General features: G+C 41.5%; 1 protein-coding gene across 3 annotated transcripts in view; it reads left to right on the top strand.

Annotated features, from left to right (window-relative positions):
• The window catches only part of SNX25 (sorting nexin 25), a 67,440-nt gene that overhangs the window by 5,021 nt on the left and 40,059 nt on the right, over positions 1-22,360 (top strand). Inside the window, exons 1-4 of one of the 3 annotated variants that reach the window (XM_021397042.1) lie at positions 7-57; positions 8,653-8,737; positions 14,319-14,535; positions 21,643-21,815. In XM_021397042.1, the coding sequence (XP_021252717.1) occupies positions 8,716-8,737; positions 14,319-14,535; positions 21,643-21,815 (412 nt within the window). In that variant the 5' untranslated portion in view covers positions 7-57; positions 8,653-8,715. Of the gene's footprint in view, positions 1-6; positions 58-7,464; positions 7,484-8,652; positions 8,738-14,318; positions 14,536-21,642; positions 21,816-22,360 lie in introns of those variants that run through there. The other 2 variants (XM_021397041.1, XM_021397040.1) reach the window with 2 other exon arrangements.

Raw genomic sequence — 22,360 nt, 5'->3', positions numbered from 1 at the left:
GGCCGCCGCCTGCCGCCGCCGAGCTTCACCGCCGCCGCGGGCGTGCCGCTGCCGCCGGTAAGTGCCCCGCGCCCGGCCGTGCTCTGCCCCGCGCCTTCGGGGTCGGAAGAGGGGATGCGCGGGGCGGGAGGAGCGGGACTTCGCTCCGAGGGGTGGCTGCAATGACGGGGGTGCGCCTGTGGCCGCCGGTAGTTGGGGTCGGGCCCTTCCCGCCCCTGGGACTCGGCTGGCGGCGTTCGTGAGAGGGACGTGTGAGAGCCGGCGCGGCGCTGCGTGCGGCCGCGCTCTGAAGTGGAGCAGTGTCGCCGGAGTACCCGTGGCGGGCGTTTTTATACCTCTTCTGACCTGCACTGATCCGTTCTCGGGAGCTCCTTGTAGCTCGCTTTAGGAGTGTTTTCCAGTTCCTTCTGAGCAGTTCAGGGGAAGCCCAGCGTTGAAGGAAAACAAAACCCAATGTATCACTCTTTCTCCCCCTGCCCCCCCGCTTTGTGAAAACCGTAATGCTTGAGCCCGCCGAACAGGGCTGAGAGTGCCGATTTCTGGAGACAGGTGCGGTCGTTTCGGTCGCTGTGCCCGATGTGCTTTCTATGCCTGTTTCTCTGCGCTGTCCCGCATCTGTGCCCATCCAGTAGGTAGCGCACACCTAGTCTTGCTTTGCGTGCTGTGTTAACGCGGTGCTGGGATTTATTGTCGCCCTACGGTATGTGTTGTTACTTCAGAACGCGACTGGAGTGTGAGATTTTAAAGTCACTGCCAAAGCGGCAGTGCCCGCCCACTGCAGCCCTCTTTCTGGAATTGTTTTTTTTTTTTAACCTTTTTTTCGATTCAGAGGGAATTTTGTCTCCTCTCCCTGCGCTGCTCTCCGAACGTAACCTAGTTGTAAAGAGGGGCTGTCCCAAAAGGAGATCTGTGTGTTACCCGACTGTGATTCCAGGCGCTCTAGTCGTGTTTCTCATGCCTTCAATGTACAGTTTTGCTGATGTGCGCATATATATATATATTTTGACGCAAAATGGCTTCAGGGCCCGTGAGCTGCTTAAAGTACTGTTTCTGAAGGTGATTTTGTGTATGTTTAGCAGTTTTCCTGACTGGCGGTTCTGCACAGCGTAGGCGGAGGAAACAATAGCGCCTGTCTCGGCAGCATGTAGACGAATCGGCCATCTGTGGGGATTTTTATTTCCAAATATCTTCTGTATATTTATCTCAGGAAAAATGTGAAGTTACTCTTTTTATTATACGTTCCTATTGTGCCTGTGCTCCTTGTCACCATTCCCATTTTCATAGAGCCTTATGATGCTGTGTTGGCTCTCCTGGGAACCAGCGGCAGGAAGACAGTAAAGCCAGAATGTCTTCAGTGTTGTAACATCTTTTGTCCTTCAAGAGCAGGAAGAATAGGAAAGAACCCTCTCCTTGGCCTATATATATATTTGTGGGGGAAACGGGTCCTACAAATCTAATCTTCTTTTGCATTTCTTAAGTCTGTGAACGCACGGGATAATGTTTATTTTTCTTTGATTTTTCACACTAGGGTTAGCATATGAGGAAACAGAAAGCGTACAGCAATAAATATTTACTCTAGTGGGAGTCAGGATCAGCTCTTGGGAAGTGAGTGGGAGTACTCGTTCAACTTCAAAGGGACTTGGATCGAGCTCTTCACGCTGTGCTAGAAAAACTGAGCTTTTCATGAGTTCTCCAATTCTGCAAGCACTTACAGGGGGAGTTTAGTGCTGCTGATTTTCACAAATCTGTTCATGCAAGTGAATAACTGAGTCGAGGAAGTACAATACTATACATTCGAATTTCAGAAATGCAAAGTGCATACCTTTTTCTTTTTGCCTGAGATAACTTCTGGAGAAGCTGTCCTCCCAAATGTGAAGCTTTGCTTTGTCCTAAATACAGCGTGTCTTCTCTGGAACTTGAGAGATGAAGGCTTCTGTTAGGTATCTCAGTAAGAGCATTTGAAGCCCCCTGAGAATGTCAGAGAAAGGTGTGCAGTCTGTGTGTTGCCACGAAGAAGTGCCTCTCTGTATGGGAGAGCTCTGACCACAAGCTTCGGCTTCTTCCCTCTATTCTTTTATCTTAGAAAGAGAAGGAGAGTTGTATAGACAAATGATAATATCTTGCAGGAATTGGTAGTATTGGTAAATAGTTTCTATTCATGTTTGAACAGCGGGAATTGAATGACACTGAAATCATACATGACACCGTTATTGGATATTTTTCAGCACTTTCTAGGAGCAGGTTTAGGACCAAATTATTTGTGGCGGAGGAGGGCAGCAACATGCAAGGCAGCAAAAAAGCACCAGTCGGACTCCAGTTAGAAGGTCTAAGTCTCAAAGGGCTTCTTGCTTCGGTGTGAGCAGCCTTGGTAACACCAACGATAGCCCTGGGAAGGACTTGTTAGATGTGTCACCTTTTAAAATTCTGATTTGTTCCCTGTGCCACTGCTAACTTGTGTGGTGGTAGGGGAGATTGCTTTGACTCATGTGAAGAATCGTGTTAACCATGGCAGCGGGAAGGAGAACACTTTTTTCCTACGTTGCCAGTGTGAGTCGTACTTTTGCCAGAAAAGAAATCAAAACTGGCAGGACAGAGTTTTCTTTGCAGCATAGTATTTTGACTCTGATTCAAAGCAAAAACTCCGCATAAGGTGGTTGGTTTATCTGCATTTAAGCGATGCAAAACCCAAAGATTTGTTTATGAAATTTCAGTGCTGTGTTATAAATGCAGATGAAATGAATGATGCTCTGTATCATGAACAACCTACCTGGTCTGCCTTGCAGCATTAACAAAATCAATAAATGTGAGCTTGGTTTTTCTTCAGCCAAAAGGGTGTGCTGATTTTACTGTCCTGCTTTCCAGTTTCCTGTGATTTCTAGGGCTCCCAGTGTTTCTTTAAAACTTAGCCCCTGACATGTTTGATTGCTCTTGTTTGCTTCTGTTAAGCAAATCTCCATTCTTAAAAACATTTATCTCTTCGTTTAGTGAAACTTTTGTGACCATGCCATATGTTCCTAAATTGCCAGTTTCGAACATGAGTTTTTCTGGAATTTGCCACTGAAGTGAAGGTAAAGCTTTTCTCCTTGGGTCAGGTAATGACTGAAACATCTGCATTGTGGAAGATAGCACTCTCATATGTATCTGCCATAAGTTCACAGACATAATATATATTTAATTATATTTTGGAAGATAGCACTCTTATAGAGGGATGAATAATGAGATTATTGGAAGTTATTTGTGTGTAATCTGTGCTTTTGAAGGCCGATAAGGGAGGCAAAGGACATGCAGTTTCAGCCTGCTTCACTGTTGGACGCTTGCCGTCAGATGGGGCTTGTGAAGGGGAGCTAGCAGGAGCCCCAGAAGCTGCAGGAAGCAGATTTGCTATCTGTAGGCCTTGATTTCAGGCTTCTTGCAGGGCAGCAGCTGAGGTAATGAGGAGTTTTGAGCAGCTGTGAGAGAGAGGGAAAACTGCCTACTTCATTCCTGTCTTCATCTTTACACCTTAATTAGTCTTCAAATGTATTTGTGGTTTGTTGTTGCTTATTTATTTACTTTAATCTCTGCCTTTAATCAAGTGCTTCCTCCAGTCTGTTGCATTTTCTGCCCCGTTAAGGAATACCAAGAAAGCTCTGCTGCTGCAGGGTTTTTGCTGGTGCTTCTGCTAGTCCTTGCAGCTTCTGCTCACTACTGTTCTGTTACACTGGTTTTAGTTCCTCTTGGGCTTACGGCCAAATACTCTGGTCAATGGCTGTTCTTCTAGTTTATCAATCCTTTCTGCACTGAAAGGAGAGTATATGTTTCAGTTTCATTTATTTTCAACAAAACAAAGGCTATGATACTTTTGTTCTTAGTGATATCTCTTACATAGGCAGGCTATCAGTTTGGTTTTGGTGACACGGGTAAATTTAATACTATGCAAGTCCTGAAATTAAAATAATGACTGGCATTGCATACCAGTTTCAGGAATGTTTTAACATTTTAAGTGTATGTTGCATGAGCCTCAAGTATTCGGCTGCAGTTTCGTGAAGTTGCACTTTGGGGCCTGTAGCTTGAATGTTTTTTGCTGCAGAAATGCCCATAATCCATAGGAATTTGTAAGCTGGTTGAGAATACAAGTCTTGCCAGGATGACAATTACCTGCATGTGTAACTATGAAGTGAAAATTTTATTCGTACAGAAGACCAATCTCAGGAAATGAAATGCTTTTCAGACTCTTAATTTATTTGTCCCATAACCCCTTATCAGTCAGTAACCTTAGCTTTCCACTTTTTAATTCATTCATGAATATTTTGAGATGGCTCGTCATGGTGCACTACTCTTTCTGTTTTTCTGTTGCATCCAGTGTTATCTTCATGTCTGCACTGTGTCATGCTTAACATTTACTTTTCTCAACATTGTGTTAGATTGGAGTTTCATATTTTGCTGCAAATCTGGCAGGTTTTACCCTTATGGGGACTGCTTCTTACTTGAAAAGTACTTTGAGCAACAGAAAACAACATCGGAAGAGAGCTAGGTAGTTGCTCCTGCTACTTGGGTCATGCTGAGTCAGTCAGTAAGAGCAGTGGTGGGCTCACTGCCCGACTCTCTAGCACAGGAGTCCCGAAGGTGGAACCAGAAACTTTGTAATAAGGTCAAAAGTGCAAACATCTTGCATGCAAAGTATGCTTTGGGATTGAAAATGCCATACACCTGTAACAAATGCTCCAAAAATGAAATCTGATTGAATTCCTTTTTTTGCCAGGTCTTAATTTCTTGTATTCTACAGAGGAGAGCAGCAGAACTTCCAAAGGGAAAAGGCAGTTATGTAGAATATGATGTCCTTTTCCAGACCACCACCTTGTTACATGATTAAAAACAATTAGTTGAACGGCCCTAAGAGAAACAGGTTGATGTTGTGTCTGTGAAGGGTTTGGGTAGTGATTCTGTCTCATGGTTGCTTTTTTCCCCAGCTGAGCTTGTACCACGGAAGAGAACAAAGTAATGTTAATAAAATGAATGGGTCATTTTCTTCTGCATGTGTTCTAATGCTGTGTTAAAAAGACGCAGAACACACCTCTTTGCGGGGTGAAAAACTATGGGAGGGAGGGGTAGGAATAGGCATGTGGGGCTGTTAGGCAGGGCCTGCCATGGAGGCAGCAGTCTGCAGGTTTTTCTGGCTTTCTGGTGCGGTTTCCGTAGCACATGGCTCTTCTGGCCTCAAAGTCAAGGCTATGAGTTCTCACCATCTTAACAAAGGAGAGACTGACGTTGCTCTGTAGGCTGGGACTGTATATGTTTCCCGAGAATTCACGGAAGCCTTCTATGATATTAGATCAAGCTAGCCTGGATGTCTGGCTCGTTACCAGCCTTGGGTTGGTTTTTGCTGTTTGTTTTTTTTTCCGGGGCTTTTCAGACTGTTGTTGTCTGCGTCCAAAATCATTCTCAAAAGTGTTGAACAATGAACATTGTTCAGAAGTCTCCGGAAAATGTACGCATCCTTTTTTTTCATCCAGGCTGTAAACAAAGGCAAGTTCAAGGAAAACGTAAGCAGTTTCAGGAAGCAGACTTCTCCATTTGTTAGCGACCTCATTCTTTGCACGTTCCTTCCAAATGTGCTTCCCACAACTTGTAAGTCATTTTGTCAAATCTTACTTAAGTTTCAGCCTGGCTTCTCTCATTCCTCTTTGGCACTGGACTCTGTTGGAGTGGAGCCCACTGTGGGGCTGCACCACTGCGGGTCAGGACCGACAGGAGCATTCTGAGTATGAGAGCATTTAAGTGAGAGTTTTGAGCTAAGCTAAACCGTTTACGGACATCTTTGTCTCGGGGTGATGCCAACAGTTTCCTGAAACGTAGCACAGTTTTCTTGTAGATGAGCGACATGAAGAAAAATGTGAAAATACTCAAGTCATGGTTTTCTAGCTGAACCTGCCTCACCTCACAGAGAACATCTGCATACATCCATCTGACTTGAGATGGGTGGGAAGAAAACCTGCCAGGCAGAAGAAATCTGCTGGATTTCACATTCTGTCAGTTGATAACGCTGAGTTTGGAGTGTGAATTTTTTGGAAGGCCTTCTGTTATCGCAGGTGCTGTGAGCCTGCGTTAGCAGGTTGTCACTGTTGTTTTGAAGGTGGCTGTTGCCATATGTTGTCCAGCTTGGGGGTGCCTGTTTATTCAGTTGATTCATCATTATTTTCATAGAAACAGATTTTTTTTTTTTAAAGCAAGGTAATAGAATAAAATGCATTTTTTTGTGCATTTGTGCTTTTTCCCAACACAAATGAAATGAAAATGCTAAGTGCAAGCTCATAAGACTGAAAGGAAAAAGGAGTTTGATCAACTGTTTCGTTGCTCAATTTAAGATCTGGTCCATTCTCAGCCACTAAATGAAGTACCCAGATCTCTGAAGGATCGTCGAGAACAAAAGAGCAGTTCAGGTTGGGAGGCATCTCAGGAAGTCATCTACTCCAGCCTCCTGCTCAGAGTGGGCATGGCTAGATAGGACGCTCAGTACCTTCTCCCTTTCACTTTTGAGTGTCTCCAGGGATGGAGGTTCCACAGGCTGTCAGGCCTGCTGTTCTGCTATTTGACCAGCCTCATTACTGAAGTAGTTTTGCTTTGTATCTGGCTGGAATTCCCTTTGTTTCAGCCTCTGTCCTGTGCCCCTTGTGCTATGCAGCTGCAGGAAATAATGGCTTCTTCTCTTTACCCTCTCATCAGATAGCTGAAGGCAACAGCTACATCTCCCCTAAGCGTGAGCAAACCCCGCTGCTGTCATTCCAATGAATTTAAATGTTTGTGTTTATTCATATGTTAGATTCTAACCTGTCCTTGAAAATTAGTTCTTAAACAAAGTGGAAAGTATGTTTCTTGCTTGGTCTGTACCTTTCTCTCAGGCTGTTTGTCATTGTACGCAATGCCTGTTTTGGTACGGAAGATTTCTCAGAAAATCCAACGTGCCGTGCATCTCCCTTTTTCTTTCAGTAGTTACATTTGTGCAGCTGCAAAATCACCGTTGCTAATGTTGATAATCACTTCTCCCTGTTTAAAGTTCTCTTTGATGCTTGTCTTGAACTTTCTAATTATAAACATTGCTGTTTACCATTACCAGCTTCTCATTTCAAAAGAAGATAAATCAGTGCCTTTTGGAAGTCAGATATATTAGCCTTCGAAAACCCTGTCAGCGAACTATATTCTTACAAACCAAAACGTATGGTTGTATCTCAGTGAAGTGCTGCTCCTTGGATGCTGAGGCAATAGTTCTGGTTTGTTCTTAACGTGAATGTTTGTAGCAGAAATGCTAAGTTATGGCTTGAAGCAGTAATTGAGCAGCTGGTGGGAAGGCAGAGCCAGCCCAGGGGAGCTCAGGTGCATGCAGTGAACCTGACTGACCAGAAGGGGTGGAGCCAGGATCGACCCCTTTCCAGACCTCATTTAAGGGTTGGCAGTGGAGGCAAGGGTATCTTGCTGGAGATCCCTGCATACCTGAGGCCTTCCAGAGGTAAGCAACTGCTTTCCTTTATTTCTGTGCCTATGGATGTTGCCTTTGAGCAGATCCTCATTTGCTGCAGGCTGAGACCTTGCTGCTCAGCTGTTGTTGCTGTGCTTTCCATGGCATTATGATGTTCAAGGTTGAAATGTGAAAGGATCCAATGGTGTAAGAAGTCTTTTTCCTGAAAATCTGTGCATTGCACAGATTCAAACGACTGCATCTGTGCAGTTACTGTGTGGAACTGTGTTGCGTTTGTGGATTCTCCATTAAAGCATTTGTTTTGTGTTCTTTTCTCTGCTGTAGATAAGTCCTGAATTTAGAGGCAGGTAAGGAGACACAAGAAGAGCTCAGCATTTATAATTTTCTTAGCTGGAGTTAAACTAGTTTTGGAGTGAGCAATTTGGCTCCTGCCAGTACAAGACTGTGTGTGCATATCTGCAGTAGATGGATATAATTACACCAAAAAAAAAACAAACGTTAGCCTAAAAATTGTCTGAAATGATGACCCAATACCTTTATAAACCGTAAGGAGTGTTTCTGCTTAAACCCTCCTTGAAGTTTATATATAAAGTATACTGCTTTCTTGTTCTCTGGTGTATGGTACAGTCACCAGGGGCACGCGTGGGCAGTGCTGTCTCCTTGTGGTGCAGCTGTGCTCTTTCCTTAATGTAAGGAGTGGACAGGTATAGCTGGGTAGCTGCCTCTTATCCCCTTCAGAGTCATCTGCCGCCACTCAGTTTAGTTACTTGCGTCTCTGTGAGTCTGAATTCCCAAGAAGAGGACTGAAGTAAGCAGAGTGGCAATGGGGACAATTTCTATTTCTGACTTTAATTATACTCCTGTCTATACAGGGACAGCGTGAATCACGGGATTCTGTCTGACAACTGAAAAATGTTTCTTTGTCCGCCCACCTGTTTGCACAGTAATGCTTCAAAATAGACCAATGTTTGTATTGTCCAGCAGCTTAAAATGCAGTGGGCCAGGAATGTTTTTGAAGGAAGAGAACTAAAATGACTGTAAGAGAGCGAATGGCTTCGGTTTTATTTTGGAAGTATTTTATGAGACTAAATGAAGGCGGGTACACTGCAGAGATGGGGGTATGGTTACCTTGAATTCCAGTTCTAGTTGTCATTTTTAAAAATTTATTCCTTCTTACGAATGTTCTCTTTGAATTTCAGAGTAATTGGTCTGGGAGCTCCCATGATTCAGTTCAGTCAAGGAGAGTGGTCATTTCTCACAACATGGATAAAGCACTGAAAGAAGGTGAGTCTTAACTTGGGCAGAGGAGCGTTGGATTCTGTATATATCTCTTGTCCTCTTACCAGTAACTGTGCAGTATGCCTGGATTTTAGAATGACTCTGGTTTCTTCCTCCTTGATAGAAAAAATAAAGTGTTGGTCTTCCTAAGATATTTGCTGCAGTGAATAATGTGAAGTTGCGTTTGCAGTTGAACTGACATCTTGTTATTTTAACTGCTGTTTTTTACATAAATATCTGGAAAATACGTGAAAATTGAGTCCTGTGTACATGGAAAAGAAAAACGCCTAACATTTCAAAGACTGATTTGGGTTTCTCTGAACTGATAAAATTGAGCCTCTTGCAGTCAGTCTTCCCATTTGGCCAAATTCTTGCCCTGAAAACTGAATCTGAAGGGATGATTTATACTTTTGGCTGCTGCAGTATATGAAATCTGTGGATCGCCAGTGCAGTCACTGGCTTAAGATTGTGAACTGTCTCCCATTATCAGCATGGAATCTGAAGTAGAGGGGTTATTTGAAGGGAGATGAGAGTTGTTGTGGATTACTGGGTGGAAGATGGTTTTGTTGCACTTCCCTCCTGCTACGTGCATGCAGGAGAAACTTGTGTTTTTTGAAAACATGGCAGTATCTTCATTGTTAGTACTTTTTCTGCAGGTTGTTGGATTCATAAGTCCATCCTTACTCAGGCTGAAAGTTAGTTAAGAATGTGCTTAAGTGATTCATTTCTCAGAGTTGAGGACCTACTGCTATGACAGCTTTCTTTACTGCCATTTATTCTCAGAACAATTTTTTACTTTCCATTCACACTCTTGAATTTTGGAGAGCAAATTTGTCAGATGGGTTGTACTTGTTCCAGGCCTAGCTAAGTGACTAACAAAGCCAGCTTGTCCTCTGTTATGCAGTTTAACAAGGATGAGACTTCTCACTCTCCTGCATGTAGGTTTGAGCAAGTCCTTTTTTTTTCTCCCAAAGGCATTGCAGACAATTTGAATTTGAGATGCTGAATGAGTTGCCAAATGAAACGCTTTACTTTTTTATTAGAGTGAAATGATCAGTCTTTGAAAATGGACAGGGTATACTCCTTGCCCCATTGGACACTCTTTTACAAGTTCATGTTCTGGTTTCTTCAGCTATTCTTCGTTATCTGTGTAATTTAGTTTGCTCAAGTTTTACAGATTCCCTCCAGAATTACTTGTTGACTTTTGCTTTCCTTCTGCGTTTTTGCTGATGTTACCACCAGTCTCTGAACTTATCTCTTTGTTTAGAGCAGCTCCCCATTGCTGCACAGTTTGCCAAGGTTTTGTGGTGTCTCTTTCTCTCTCTCAATAAACTGCCATGTGCTTTATTGCGTTTTTTTCTCTGTTCTCGTGGTCTGTTAAGGTAGTGGGGAGAATCAACATCATCGATCATCCTTACTTTTAATTGAAGGCATTATTGATATTTCCATTTCAGCCATCAGTTTTATTTTATTAAACTAATAAATACTGTCGTTTTCCCATAATACTGCCCAGCTGGCAGTAGGTGCCCTTCTCTGGAATAGCTTCTCTTGCTGAAGCCAGTATGACAGAAGTATATGGAATTGACACTCAACAATATCAGTCACTTCTTGCGCCAAAAAAGGTTTACGTCTGATTACAGCTCAGTTAACAACTTCTGTCTCCCACTGACAAGCAAGTAGTACAAAAGGACAAAGCTTCAGGATCTTTCTTTGCTCTTAATTGTAGCATCTTTGCATAAGCTGCAGATATAAAGTGAGGGAAAGCTGTGAATTAGCTGTGCTATCCTGTGATGTGTTGCATTAAAGCGTGGAAAATCAGAGCAAGTGTAATATTATGCAAAGATTTTTTTCCTTGTTGAATACAGCAGAAAGAAAACCTTTTCATTTTAAACCTGAGTCCTTTCTTCAGCCAGCTGGGTGACTAACACTGAAACGTGTTTTTCCAGAATATTTCATGCTTTTTATTGCTAGATCGATTTGATTCTTGTTTGCTCTTTGTTTCTTATGCAAAGAAAAGATGACCCAGTTTTACAAACACTTTTAGCCTTTCCTTCTGACGCTTACTATGCTGTTCCTTGCTTGGTAGTCTCATGCTTTCATCCTGCATCACTGGGCAGCTTGTGAATGCCTCTTAGGAAAGGCCGTGCTCAGGCAGACCCAGCTGCTGTTGCACAGTGTGCTGCTGAGGCTAAAGGCTGCAGCTGTCACTAGACTTCTCTGCCACCAGGGTAGCTGATCTCCTGGGAACTTAATTTCATCTTGTAATTGCCTGATATCCTGTGAGTTTTTCTTATTTTTCATGGTCAGTCTTCGTCTCAATATTACTTGCCCACTTTTCTGGATCATTTACGAGTAAGTGAAACAGTGTGGGTCATAGTACAAATCAGAGCTCCGCTTGTGAAATTATTCTGCTGTGAAAATTGGCTATTTGGTGATGCCCTTTGTTTCTTAGCCCTGAAAATATTTCATGCCAGGGAACCACCTCTTTCTCCATAGCTGCTTAGTTCCGTAGACTCCATGCTGAGGCAGACGTGATGAAAGTATTTTGGGAATTTGATAAGATTATACTTGTGGATCTTGCCTATCTGCTTTCTTGTTGACCCTTTAGAAGATCTATGCTAGGTTTGTGTATCAGGACTTCTCTTTAAAAAAGAGGTATTTTCACAATCTACCTAATTTCCCAATTCAAGATTCACATGTTAGTGTTTAGGGGAAAAAAAATTGCAATGCCTTCTGCCACTCTATTTGAACAGCTGTATTTTTTTTTCCACAGCTCTCAAAACTCAGCTGTTTGAGTCCAGAATTTGAGCAAGGCCTAATTTGAATTCATGTTCTCTCTGCTATTGGGATTCAAACACTTGGATCTAAGAACTATCTTGGCAGCGAGTACGTGGGCGAAGTACAGAAGTTTGTCTGATACTTTTTTAATGTGTCTCCAGGGCATTTTTAACATTTTTTTCCTCTATTGTTTATATTTTTGGAACTTTCTGTGTTTCTTCCATACATCTATAGTAATTATTCAGCAAATGTCAAAAAAAAAAAGTGATTTAAAAAAAAGTTCATAACACAAACAGTACGAAATGGGAAACTGTATGGCCATGGTCTTTTTTTGCATAGGAACAGTGATAATGTCTGACATATAAAAGGAATGTGTCAATTTCATCAAGGTTGTATGGTGTAAAATGCAGCTGAACCATGAAATACTAGTACTTTTCCCAACACAAACTTGAAGCAATAGAGTTTGGATCTTAACGTCACTATTGCTAGCGTCTGGGTCTGGTTCCCAGTCCTGAAGTCTGGTAGTTCACACAGCTTTTTGCTAGCCTGCAGCATTGTGGTCTAAATACAGGTTTAGTGAACATGAGGAACTTAAGTAAATCAAGGAAATGTTAAGTATAAGGCTTCATCATCTTGATTTGTACTGTATAGCAAAAACCTAATAAAGTCCAAAAGATGTTAGGTGAGTAATGACCCTTATCTCTTTAACTTTAAAAATCAATGTTTTGGAAATGCTAGCATTGCATCAATTCAGATTGTTAGTTACCAGTTTTTAGGAACTTCAGGAGAGGAGCTTTCGTATTTTAGCTTGGTTTTTGAAGATGAAGATAAGGGTGTTTTGTTTAACTGAACTGCCTTTGGGCACTGGACAAAGAGAGTGACTAACAAGTAGCAAAGCATTCTGAGTTTATTTCTGTGGAACAGATCTTTGCCAGGTAGTTATGACGGTACAGTCTGTCATTTTTTTGCTAAATTTTCATGTAATGTCTTTATCATAAGCTGCATCTGTAGAAAACTGTATCATGTATGTTAAATCTAGCTTTGTAGTAATACAGTATTAGAAGCAGCTATTTGGTGGTTTCCCGATGCAAGATCCTAACAGAATTCATCTTCATGTTGCACTGAGATTTTACTGGTTTTGATTCTTGCTGTTCAGGACTAGCTCAAGCAAGTGTTTTAGCTGTACGTCCCTTTCAGTTGCTAATGCAGTCACAGAAGAGTTTGGGAATTGATCGTAAGAAAACTGTTCCGGTCTCTCCTTTCACTTTTTCTTTGATACTTGAAGTCTATGCATGCATTTGCATGACGGCAATATTTCAGGTCTGTGTTGTGAGAAGATCAGGGCTCGATTGGAATAGACGTGTTCTAGAAGAGAAGATAGCCTAAGGGATTGAGATGCAAGTTGTACTCCTGCTTTTCTTAAGTGCAAGGGGCACTTAAGAATTGTGCTACTTTTGCACTTATATTGACTTATTTATTTTATGTATTTCTTTTTTTTTTTCCCGAATAAGTCATTTGGAAGCCTTGAAATGTCTTAGTAAATGCCATTTAACTTACTCCAGCTCAGTAAAGTGACTTAGTATCTTTATAAACCCAAGGAATTTGATTTATAAAGCATTTGACTAGAAACTTTTATCAATTTTAGTATCTTTCTTTTGAAATGCTTTTGGTACAGTGGTGTAGGATGAAGCCTGCTAGCGTTTCAGTGAGGCAAAATTACTCATTATAAGTTGTTATGCTTTTAGTACATTATTAATTCATTGTCATGGTGCCAGGGAGCTTTTTATAGTTTATTAAGCTGCCAAAAAAACCCCAACAATATCTATCGAAGTGGAAACTAAGAAATAGTGGAGTAGCATGGTTACTTTAAACCATGGGCTTACAATGAAAGTAGGGTGTATTTTTGATGTTTTAAAAACAAACAAAAACCAATACAACTCTGAAATCAGGATGTCTGGTAGAGAACCTGCTCAGACTCACAGGCATGTGACTTTTTTCCCCCTTTTCTTTTCTGTTTCCATTCTGATTGTTCTAAACTGGTTTAATCCCATTCACAACCCATCCACTGCCAACTCTTCTCAGCACCTTGCTGGCAGTGCTGAGTGTAGTTTGAACACCTCCTGCTCCCTTCTACAACTCCAGGGGCACCTGCTAGTTAGGCATCAGGAAAACTGGAGATGCACAAAGGTCAAAAAGTCAAAAGAGTAGAAGGTGTTGTGATGGAACTTGCAGTTACAGTAATCCTTTTGCTTGGAAGTACTGTTGGGAATGTTACCTTATCTTTCAAGTTCATGCTGTCTTGCTAATCTGCTTGTTCACTTTTATCTGTAGCTCCTCTGTACCTTCTGTAGCGTTGTATATGTCTTTTCAGATAGGAATATCTTAGCACCTCCTCTTTTAACTGTAACTTTGGAGTGGAGACAATGTTAAGTTTGTATCTGATGAAGATTGGTTTCAGTCTGCAACTGCCTATGTACAGCCAGCTTATACGGTAGTTCATATAATCAAATCCACTGTTAAGACACAGATGTTAGCTTGAGGTTAGTGTTTACCTAGTAGCCTGACTGTCTGAGCAAATCCACTTACAGGCTTTTCTCTGCAAAGTGACCTCCAGTAACCTGCTAGGTGCAAATTTCTGTACCTTTGCCAACCTCACGCTCCGGTGAGAAATTAAAAGCCAGTGGAGAAGCTGTGAAACCTATTACCCATCTGATTGTTGAAGGAGTGATGTGGAGAACTAAGTTTCCGCTATCCTAGTGCGCATTCATTTTGTGGATTTTGCTATTGATTGTTGTACTTCTCCTTTCAGTGTTTGACTACATCTACAGAGATTACATACTGTCCTGGTATGGGCACCTCAGCAGAGATGAAGGGCAGCTGTACCAGCTGCTGTCAGAAGACTTCTGGGAGATTGCCAAGCAGCTGCGACTGAGGCTGAGTCACATTGATGTAGTTAAAGTCGTCTGCAATGATGTAGTGAAAGCTTTACTCACGCACTTCTGTGACCTTAAAGGAGCCAATGCCAGGTAAAACTCACACTCACACAGTTGAGTTTCATGTTTCATGGGAGTTTTCTGCTTGTCTCACTGCTTTGAGATGTGCTATGTCAAAGTAATGAATAATGTAACATTTTCTTGTGCAATTGAAAAAAACCTTTCAGGTTTCTTACCAGATATAGATGCCATGATGCCTGTTAAGTCTCTATAAGACCTGAGGAAGGAAACATTTATCCTTCTCTTAGACTTCGGGTTCACTGCAGTTTTCATTTGATGTTTGAATCCTTTGCTCACAGTAGGAGGTGGGCTGCACAAGTAGTGTGAACCTGCAAGGAAAAGGAGAGAGACTGTCAGAGTAGCCAACGAAGAGGAAACATGGTTATTAGTACCTTTTCTGTAATAGCACGAGGGGTAATTCCATTCAGTTTTCCATTTGTGCTAGCCCCAGGAGGGAAGGCCTTGTAGTTTCTGTAAGTGGTGTGAACCTGCAGTAACTAGTTTTTTTTTCTGGTGAAAGATTGTTGGCTGGATTTTCTTTCTCTTTTTAGGTTATCTTGTTAATTCCTTGAATTTCTTTTTGGCAGTGTTCTTTGTCCACTTAAAGGTTGACTGTCTCCTGAATGCTGTAGTTGCACCCAAATGGTAATTGCGTGTGCAAACTCTTACACCTGCGCAGTTTGCTAATCTGAATGAATGATTTGTATAATTTAGCACGGAATTTGGGCTTACATGTGCACTTTCCTGTGATTAGCCTAACTGAAATATGCTTTGGTCATTCAGATTTGTGCTATACATTTTATACTATGAAATTGTTTTGCCTACAGTTAGATTCGCGTACTTCTTAGCACCCTGTCAGAGGAAAAACATTGCACAGTTTTTGGTCAGTGACCAGTCTCTGTGTTGCCATTTGCACTTTTGTTCTGGAGCAGAAGATGAGGTTAACATATTTGTGGTGGGTGCCTGCTTTATGTAATCTAACATGTAGGATGTAAAGTGAAAGGAAACTGAAGAGTGATTACATTAAAAAAAAAAAAGTATGCACATTACAGTAGATCTTAAATCTTAGCATGTATATAATAAACCTGGAAGCATGCCGGAGACTTCTTGGTTTGTTTATTTTTTTAAAATATAAAGCGTTCTTATGAATTATTTTGAATTTCATACTAAATGATTTGCCTTCTACTACAGTGTTTGCTGTGCTTGAACTTGCTGACATGTTGAATCTTGGACTGAGAATGACATAATGTGTCTCTTTTGGCTTGGCTTGGAAGCTAGTGTTTCTTGGAAAACCTTTGCTTATGTTATTACAATTCAAGCAGAAAATTCATTATTAGGGAGTATGAGAGATGTCATTAGCCTAGCTTCAGCTTTCTTTCAGTGTTTTAAAAATAGTAGACTGAAATGGGAATTCACGTTTCGCTCTCAATGTCTATAATAATGAACATGGTTAGCTTTTGATGGTGACCGTGGAAAGCATAGAGACTGTAATTAGAGCCAGGTACCTTTCCTATTGCAGTGCCAGCTGGAGTGCCACGTCCTGTTTCCAGTTCTGAGCTGATAAAGCAGCGTGGCAGCAAAGGGCATTTTTTGCATGTTCTCAGGTGGCTTTCAAAGTTTTAAATACTTGCTCCAGGTCTGGAGTGAATGCTGCCTAGACAACTGCATTCTTGGTTTTCTTCTCATAAGACATCATATAACTTCACTGAAGCATGAGAAAGAAACCACCTGTCCCCAGGAGGACAGAGGCATCGATTTTTTTTCAGTGTGAAGTGCACGTGTTTTGTCACATGGTTCACTTCAGCCGTAGAAATCCCTTTGCTTTTTTGCTTTCACTGACTGACTGAAGCCTGTGATACCTGACAGATCAGGATGGCTGATGAGATGAAATAGGCTGCAGCCCTTCAGACTAAGACAGGTGGAAAGAGGCTATAGTCCTCACCGTGCCACTGCTTTCCCTCTGGCTTATTTTAATCATTGCGATGCTCCACTTGATAACAAATAGCTTAAGGTAAATGACCACCAGAGGCGAACAGATAAGGAAAAATGTACGCTTGAATGAGGGAGAGCATGAGGAATAGAGGCAGCTTCCATGCTGGTGGGTGGGAGACAGGGAATCAGGAGAGAAGTCTGTTTCCCTTTTCTTTCATATCTTTGGTTTCTTTAAAGGAGAATGTCTTTCCTGCTAGAAACAAAGCAAAAGAAGGGTTGTGATGTCCTCTAGCTGTAGGCAGGACTGTCTGGCATGGCACAGAACCATGAGAGTGATGGACAGGATAACTAGCTTTTCCATCTTGCATAAATTCGGGATTACCCCAATGTCCAGCTACTTTTCCTTTTAGAAAGGTACTGTGACTTATATAAATAATATGGTTATTGAGACAGCAAATGTTGGATAAGTCTTTTATTAATCTTTCTGATCTTGATAAAAGTGACTTTGGAATTTAAAGGTTGGCTTTGTCCTTGTTTTTTGTAGTGCTTTTTGAGTTTGCTTTGGTTTTGGAGTTTTGTTTTGCTTTTAGCAAGTACTTTTTTCAGGTGTGCTTACATTTCTGGCTTGTAAAGGTCTAAATTCATTTGTTTTATTTCTTAGAAAGCTTAAACAATTTTCCTTCTGCTACAGGGTCAAGAAACTTGGAGCTGAGAGCGGTACAGATGAAGAGGTACAGGGTTGTGTGTTATCTTGATAGTTCTCAGAATCACTGTAATGAAAATAGGTGAAGAATGTTCTGATGGAAGTCATTTAGAGTGAGTTGCGTGTGCTTGTGAGCTTCAGCTCACAATTGCACTGATTGAGACTTAAAAGCAACTCTGCGAGACTCTCTCTTGAAAGATGAATTAAAGCAACAGCAAGACCAGATGGAACATTTTAAAAGTTTTTTTCCTGTTATGAGAAAGGATCTTTACATAATATCCTGTAGAGTTGTTGTTAATGTCCTGGATACTCTTTATTCATTTACTTGCTTGCTTCCTATTTCCAAGGCAGACAGATTTATCTTGTCATTAAATTCCTGGTCATACACATGTCTGAATCCAGGATAATCTTTGTGATTTGTTGTCTGTGGACCAGTAGTACTGCTGACTCCAAATCTACTGAGTCCGTGAGTTGCATGGGCGTTGTAGATGATAATATAATATTTCATAAGTCTCTTGGAGAATCATTAAGCTCTTCCATGCTGTGTGGAGCATTGAGACTATGTGAAAATAAAGACAGTGCTTCACATCATGAGCTTGTAACTCCGAACACCAGAGGTCTTTTATTACTCCTGACTGTCGTGAGTCTTCACAACACTGAGTTAACAGATGGTCTTAATTAAAACTGTGGTTATCTAGCATAGATCCTGGATTAAAATGAGATATTTTCATGAGACCTCCGTGGTGATGAACCTGAAAGCCCTGTGGTAGGTGGTAGTGTGGTACTACAGGGTTGTGGTGGGTCCTGCGTTCCTGAGAAATGAAGAATTGTTGTTAAATACCGTTAAGTGGGTGACTATGGCAAGGAAAGGAAAATATAATGGAAAATAATAACTCTGTAAATATCTACACGCTTTTTTTGGATAAGGATTTTTTTTGTGATTACTAAATGTCTTTTTGTTTGGGAACTCCAGAAAGTTCTCATAACACGTTTAAAACTGGATAGGGAGAGAAATAATGCTTCCATTTCTATTTGAGGTACCATTAAAGCAATTAAGTGATATTAAGTGCTGGTGAGATGGAGTGGCACTGCTTTTTGTTAGTTTCTGCTTTACCTGTTGGTCACTGCAGAATGAACACTACCTTTCTTTACTCTTGATAAGATTCCCCCAGAGGTAAGATGCTGAGCATTAAGATTGTGTCATCTGGACATCCCAGCTACTGCTCCAGGACTGATGACAGCAGTGGTGCTAATACTTCCCTCTGTGTTGTCTCACTTCTCAGTTATTTCATTGGTAGGTGTGAGGGAGAAGCCTGAGTCGGAAGGGATGCTGCTTTCTGGGCAGGCATTTAATTGATGAATAGTGTATTTTCCTTACAAGCTGATTTATGTTTATATTGAAGCAAATAGAAGGAAATAACTGAAAGAACCTCCTTTCCAGAAATACCTATCCTCTTAAATAATGGGGCATTCTCCAGAAAACAGTGGAAGCCGTTCTTAAGTGGCCCCTCAGCTGCAGTGTATGCAACTCCCTTTCCCCCTCGTATTCCCACAGGCAAAAATGCATTAGTTGAGTTAGAAAAACAAGAACCAAAGATTTGTCATTCTGCTTGCTTATTCTGTGCAGTTTTCTCTTTGTTCTGTTGACTGTACCAGAAAAGTCCTGGCATGGGTCTAACTCAGCCTAGCTGCATGTACTGGCTGTTCGCAGGGAGTAAATGTGTGCAACGGGGGGGCAAAGATGATGAGAAACGACTTCTGCATGCATGATAATATAGGTGCAGTAAATACCCAGAGTGTTGGCAGTCCCAAACAGACCAGCATTCCTCAGGAGGTTGGTGCTGCGTGTGGGTGTGTTTAGAAAGATGCTGATGGCAAAGGGGACTTCAATCTGGATTTAGTGAAATAACCGCATGCGTTACAGCTGGGCTTCGTGCTTTGCACATGCTTGATCTAATAACTGTGCACCATGTCCTCCAGATTAGGTAAGTTTGTCTGGGAAGGAAGGGCTGTGTGCTCCCAGGCAACAAGACAGTCACCGCTTGCTTTTAGTTCAGGCTCTCTATCATTGCTCTTAATACCCAGGAACTGCTTGTTCGAAATGGGTCTGCTGCCAGCCAGCAGATGCTGAGCAGACGTCACTGGTTCCCTGGCATTTAGCTCCTGCTTCTGGCAGTGTTTTCAAGTGGCCAAGTGAGGGTTGCTCAACCTGTCCAGAAGAGGAAGACTTGGCTTCGCTGAGAGGTGGCTGCACAGAAATGGCCCAGACTTTCTGTCTGCCTGGGGCGTGTCTGATTTTGGATAAATAATGAATGCCTTTAGGGTCAGCATGTGATGTGGTGACTGATGTGTTGTTGAGGAGGCAGTAGGATGTGTCTGGAGGATGCAAGAGCAATGGAAATACACTGAGAAAAATAGCCAGGTATTCAGCTGCCAGAGAGAAGAGATCCTACCAGAACAAGATAAACAGCTTTTGGAGCTACATCAGCTGCACCAGCTGTGCTGGTTAGTAATGAAATCTGCACATCTCATACACTGCTCCTCAGAAGAACAAACAGTATTCACATCCAAGCTGTTCCAAGGGACTTGTTTTGAAATTGGTCTTATTTGTAGAATTGAAACCGTCTCCATTATCCACTTTTGAATACAAAACATTTGATTTGGGACTGAATAAAAAAGCTTCAGTCAAATTGAAAACAAATGCCATTTTCGCATTCTTGTTCTTCTGAAAATGAGTTTAAAAACTCACTTTGGCCACCTTGAAACAAATGACTTGTGTTATTACAATGCTGTTGTTACTGCAGCATATGTGCTCCTTTGTGGATGGACTAGCAAAGATCAGTTGTGCAGTGCTGGCTGTCACTGGTGGCCACGCACTGGTACACAACCAAAAACTTCTGGTTTGGCGGCATGCAGTTCTTGCTCAGTTTCCCTACACTGAAGTGATAGGCTCGGAGCAGCTCTATGAGTAGCAGTTGGTTGATGCTAACCAGGGCAGCAGCCTCCAGCTCTGAGAGGGAAAAGCAGTCATGAGGAGGATGAGAGGAGGCACTGGGATGGGACATGTAACACCAGAGGGCCTTCTGCTAAGGCCCTGGGCCTCTCAGGTGGCGCTTGTGTCTGTTTCCCTGTAACCACTGGTGTGCTCGCCTTGCTGTTCTAGCTGTATGTGTGTGGTTGGGCTGCCTCAGGCATGTGGCCATGAGAGGACTGCTAGGGCACTTTGTGCTTCTAGAACCGTTTTGATATAAAAGGAAATGTACCGCCATGACCTCTGTTATGGAGTTACCATGACACGTCCAGTCAGATGAGTGCTGAAAAGTCCAGGAAGTCATTGGTACCTGCAAGGAGGTGGACTGATCAGTGCTGGGTGTGCAGTCAAGGCACAGTAGGTTTGCATCCCTACAGTGTCATGCTTCACATTCTCACGCTTGATATACTCCACTGATAGTGTTAACCATGTGCTCAGTTCTCATTTGCAGAACTACTGAGGTCACTTGATGTTTGTTTCCTTGCTCTGTTGGAGTCACTTCTTCTATTTGCCATCCTTATTACATACTTCTTCTAAATTTGTTTTCTTTTTTTGTTGTTGTTAATACTCCTCTAAATTTGTTTCTCGCTTACAGTGTAGATAAGTGATAATACCAAATCTGTTACCGTATAGGTGTCTTGGTCAGAGCAATTTGATGTAGTCTGCAGGGTCAGGCTGAAAACTGATGTTTTAGGAAAGCTAGGTCAAACATACAAAGTATTTACTGCTTGCCAATTACAAAGGAAAGAGCATACCTTCATTATTTAGCAGTTAGACCTGTTTCTCAAACTAGAAATTATCCCAAATCCTCTGCTTATACGGTGGCTTCACAATGGCGGGCAGCTAAACTCCATGATGCTGCTTTCTCACTGCCCCTCCTCGAAGGAAGAGAGGGATAAAATACGATGGGAAAGGGCTCAAGGGTTGAGGTAAGGACGGGGAGATCACTCGCCGGTTACCATATGGGTAAAACAGACTCAGTACAGGGAGATGAACGTAACTTATTGCTATCTACTAACAGACTAGAGAGTGAGAACCGAAAGCAAACTAAAAACACCTTCCTCTCATCCACCTTTTTCTACCTCCTTCCCCCGAGCAGTGTAGAGAAACGGGGGCTCCTTCATGGTTACTCTCTGCCCTTCATCTTTTTTTCATTCCAGTTGTTGGACTGTTTCTATTTGATGCAGTTTTAAAATAACTGTATTTCTATTTTGGCAGGTGAAAACACAAGACAAAGGAATTTGGAAATGTGTCATAATAGACTTAAAAAACAAAGAAATCCACAAAAACCCATTTAAAAATACACGAAGGTCATAGTGTTTATTTACTGAAGTTTTTCTTTAACTTGATAGTGGATTTTTCATTTATTCAGTATTTTCAAAGATTGTGAATAGTCATAATAGAAGTGGTATGCAAGTTATGTCTCTCTCCTCTTTCTTTTCTTTTTCTTTTTTTTCCCCCTTTCTTTTCTTAGGCAGGAAGATCCACCGAGACCTTTTTTGCTGCACCCATGCTTGAGGAGCTCTGATGAAGAAGTAAGATTCCTGCAAAAATGTTCTCAAATTCTGGTGTGTTGTCTCCTACCCTCAAAGGATGTCCAGTCTGTCAGCTTGCGCATAGTCCTTGCAGAAATACTTGCAACAAAAGGTAGATGAAAGATCAGAGTCAATTAAACATGTACATCTGTACAGTATTAATAATTACAGACATCTTTATGTGTGTCTTGATGCTACGCTTTTAAGACCTGATATTTAATTTTCAGTGATGGCCAATAAGGAACTTTGTTTTCCAAATTAAGCATATACTTACTTGACTGTCCTGGCTTGTTGCCAGGTTCCTTAGCACCTTTCAGGATAAAATCTTATTTGTCCATTCATTCTATTATTATTATTTTTTTTCCCGTAGGGGAACCCTTTTGTTGTCTTCAGTGGCTCTACTTCTAGTGATTATATGAATAATTCTGACCTATTGTGATTTATTCAGATGCATAGAATCTGTAGGTGCGATTATGATTGAATTATGATACCAGATTTGATTTGTTTTAGACTTTGAATTATCCATTTTTTTATTGAAGGTTTTCTGTTTTGCTTTTTATTTTATCAGATACACTTTAATTACATTATAAATACGTTTGTCATTTTTTAATATCATTGAATTCAAATTCAGAAGTTATGAGGTCACAAGTACGTTAT

This window comes from Numida meleagris, chromosome 4 (genome assembly GCF_002078875.1).
Source record: "Numida meleagris isolate 19003 breed g44 Domestic line chromosome 4, NumMel1.0, whole genome shotgun sequence".
Taxonomy (NCBI): domain Eukaryota; kingdom Metazoa; phylum Chordata; class Aves; order Galliformes; family Numididae; genus Numida; species Numida meleagris.
Note: the sequence above shows the minus strand (reverse complement) of the source record. Positions and strands in the feature narration are given on the sequence as shown.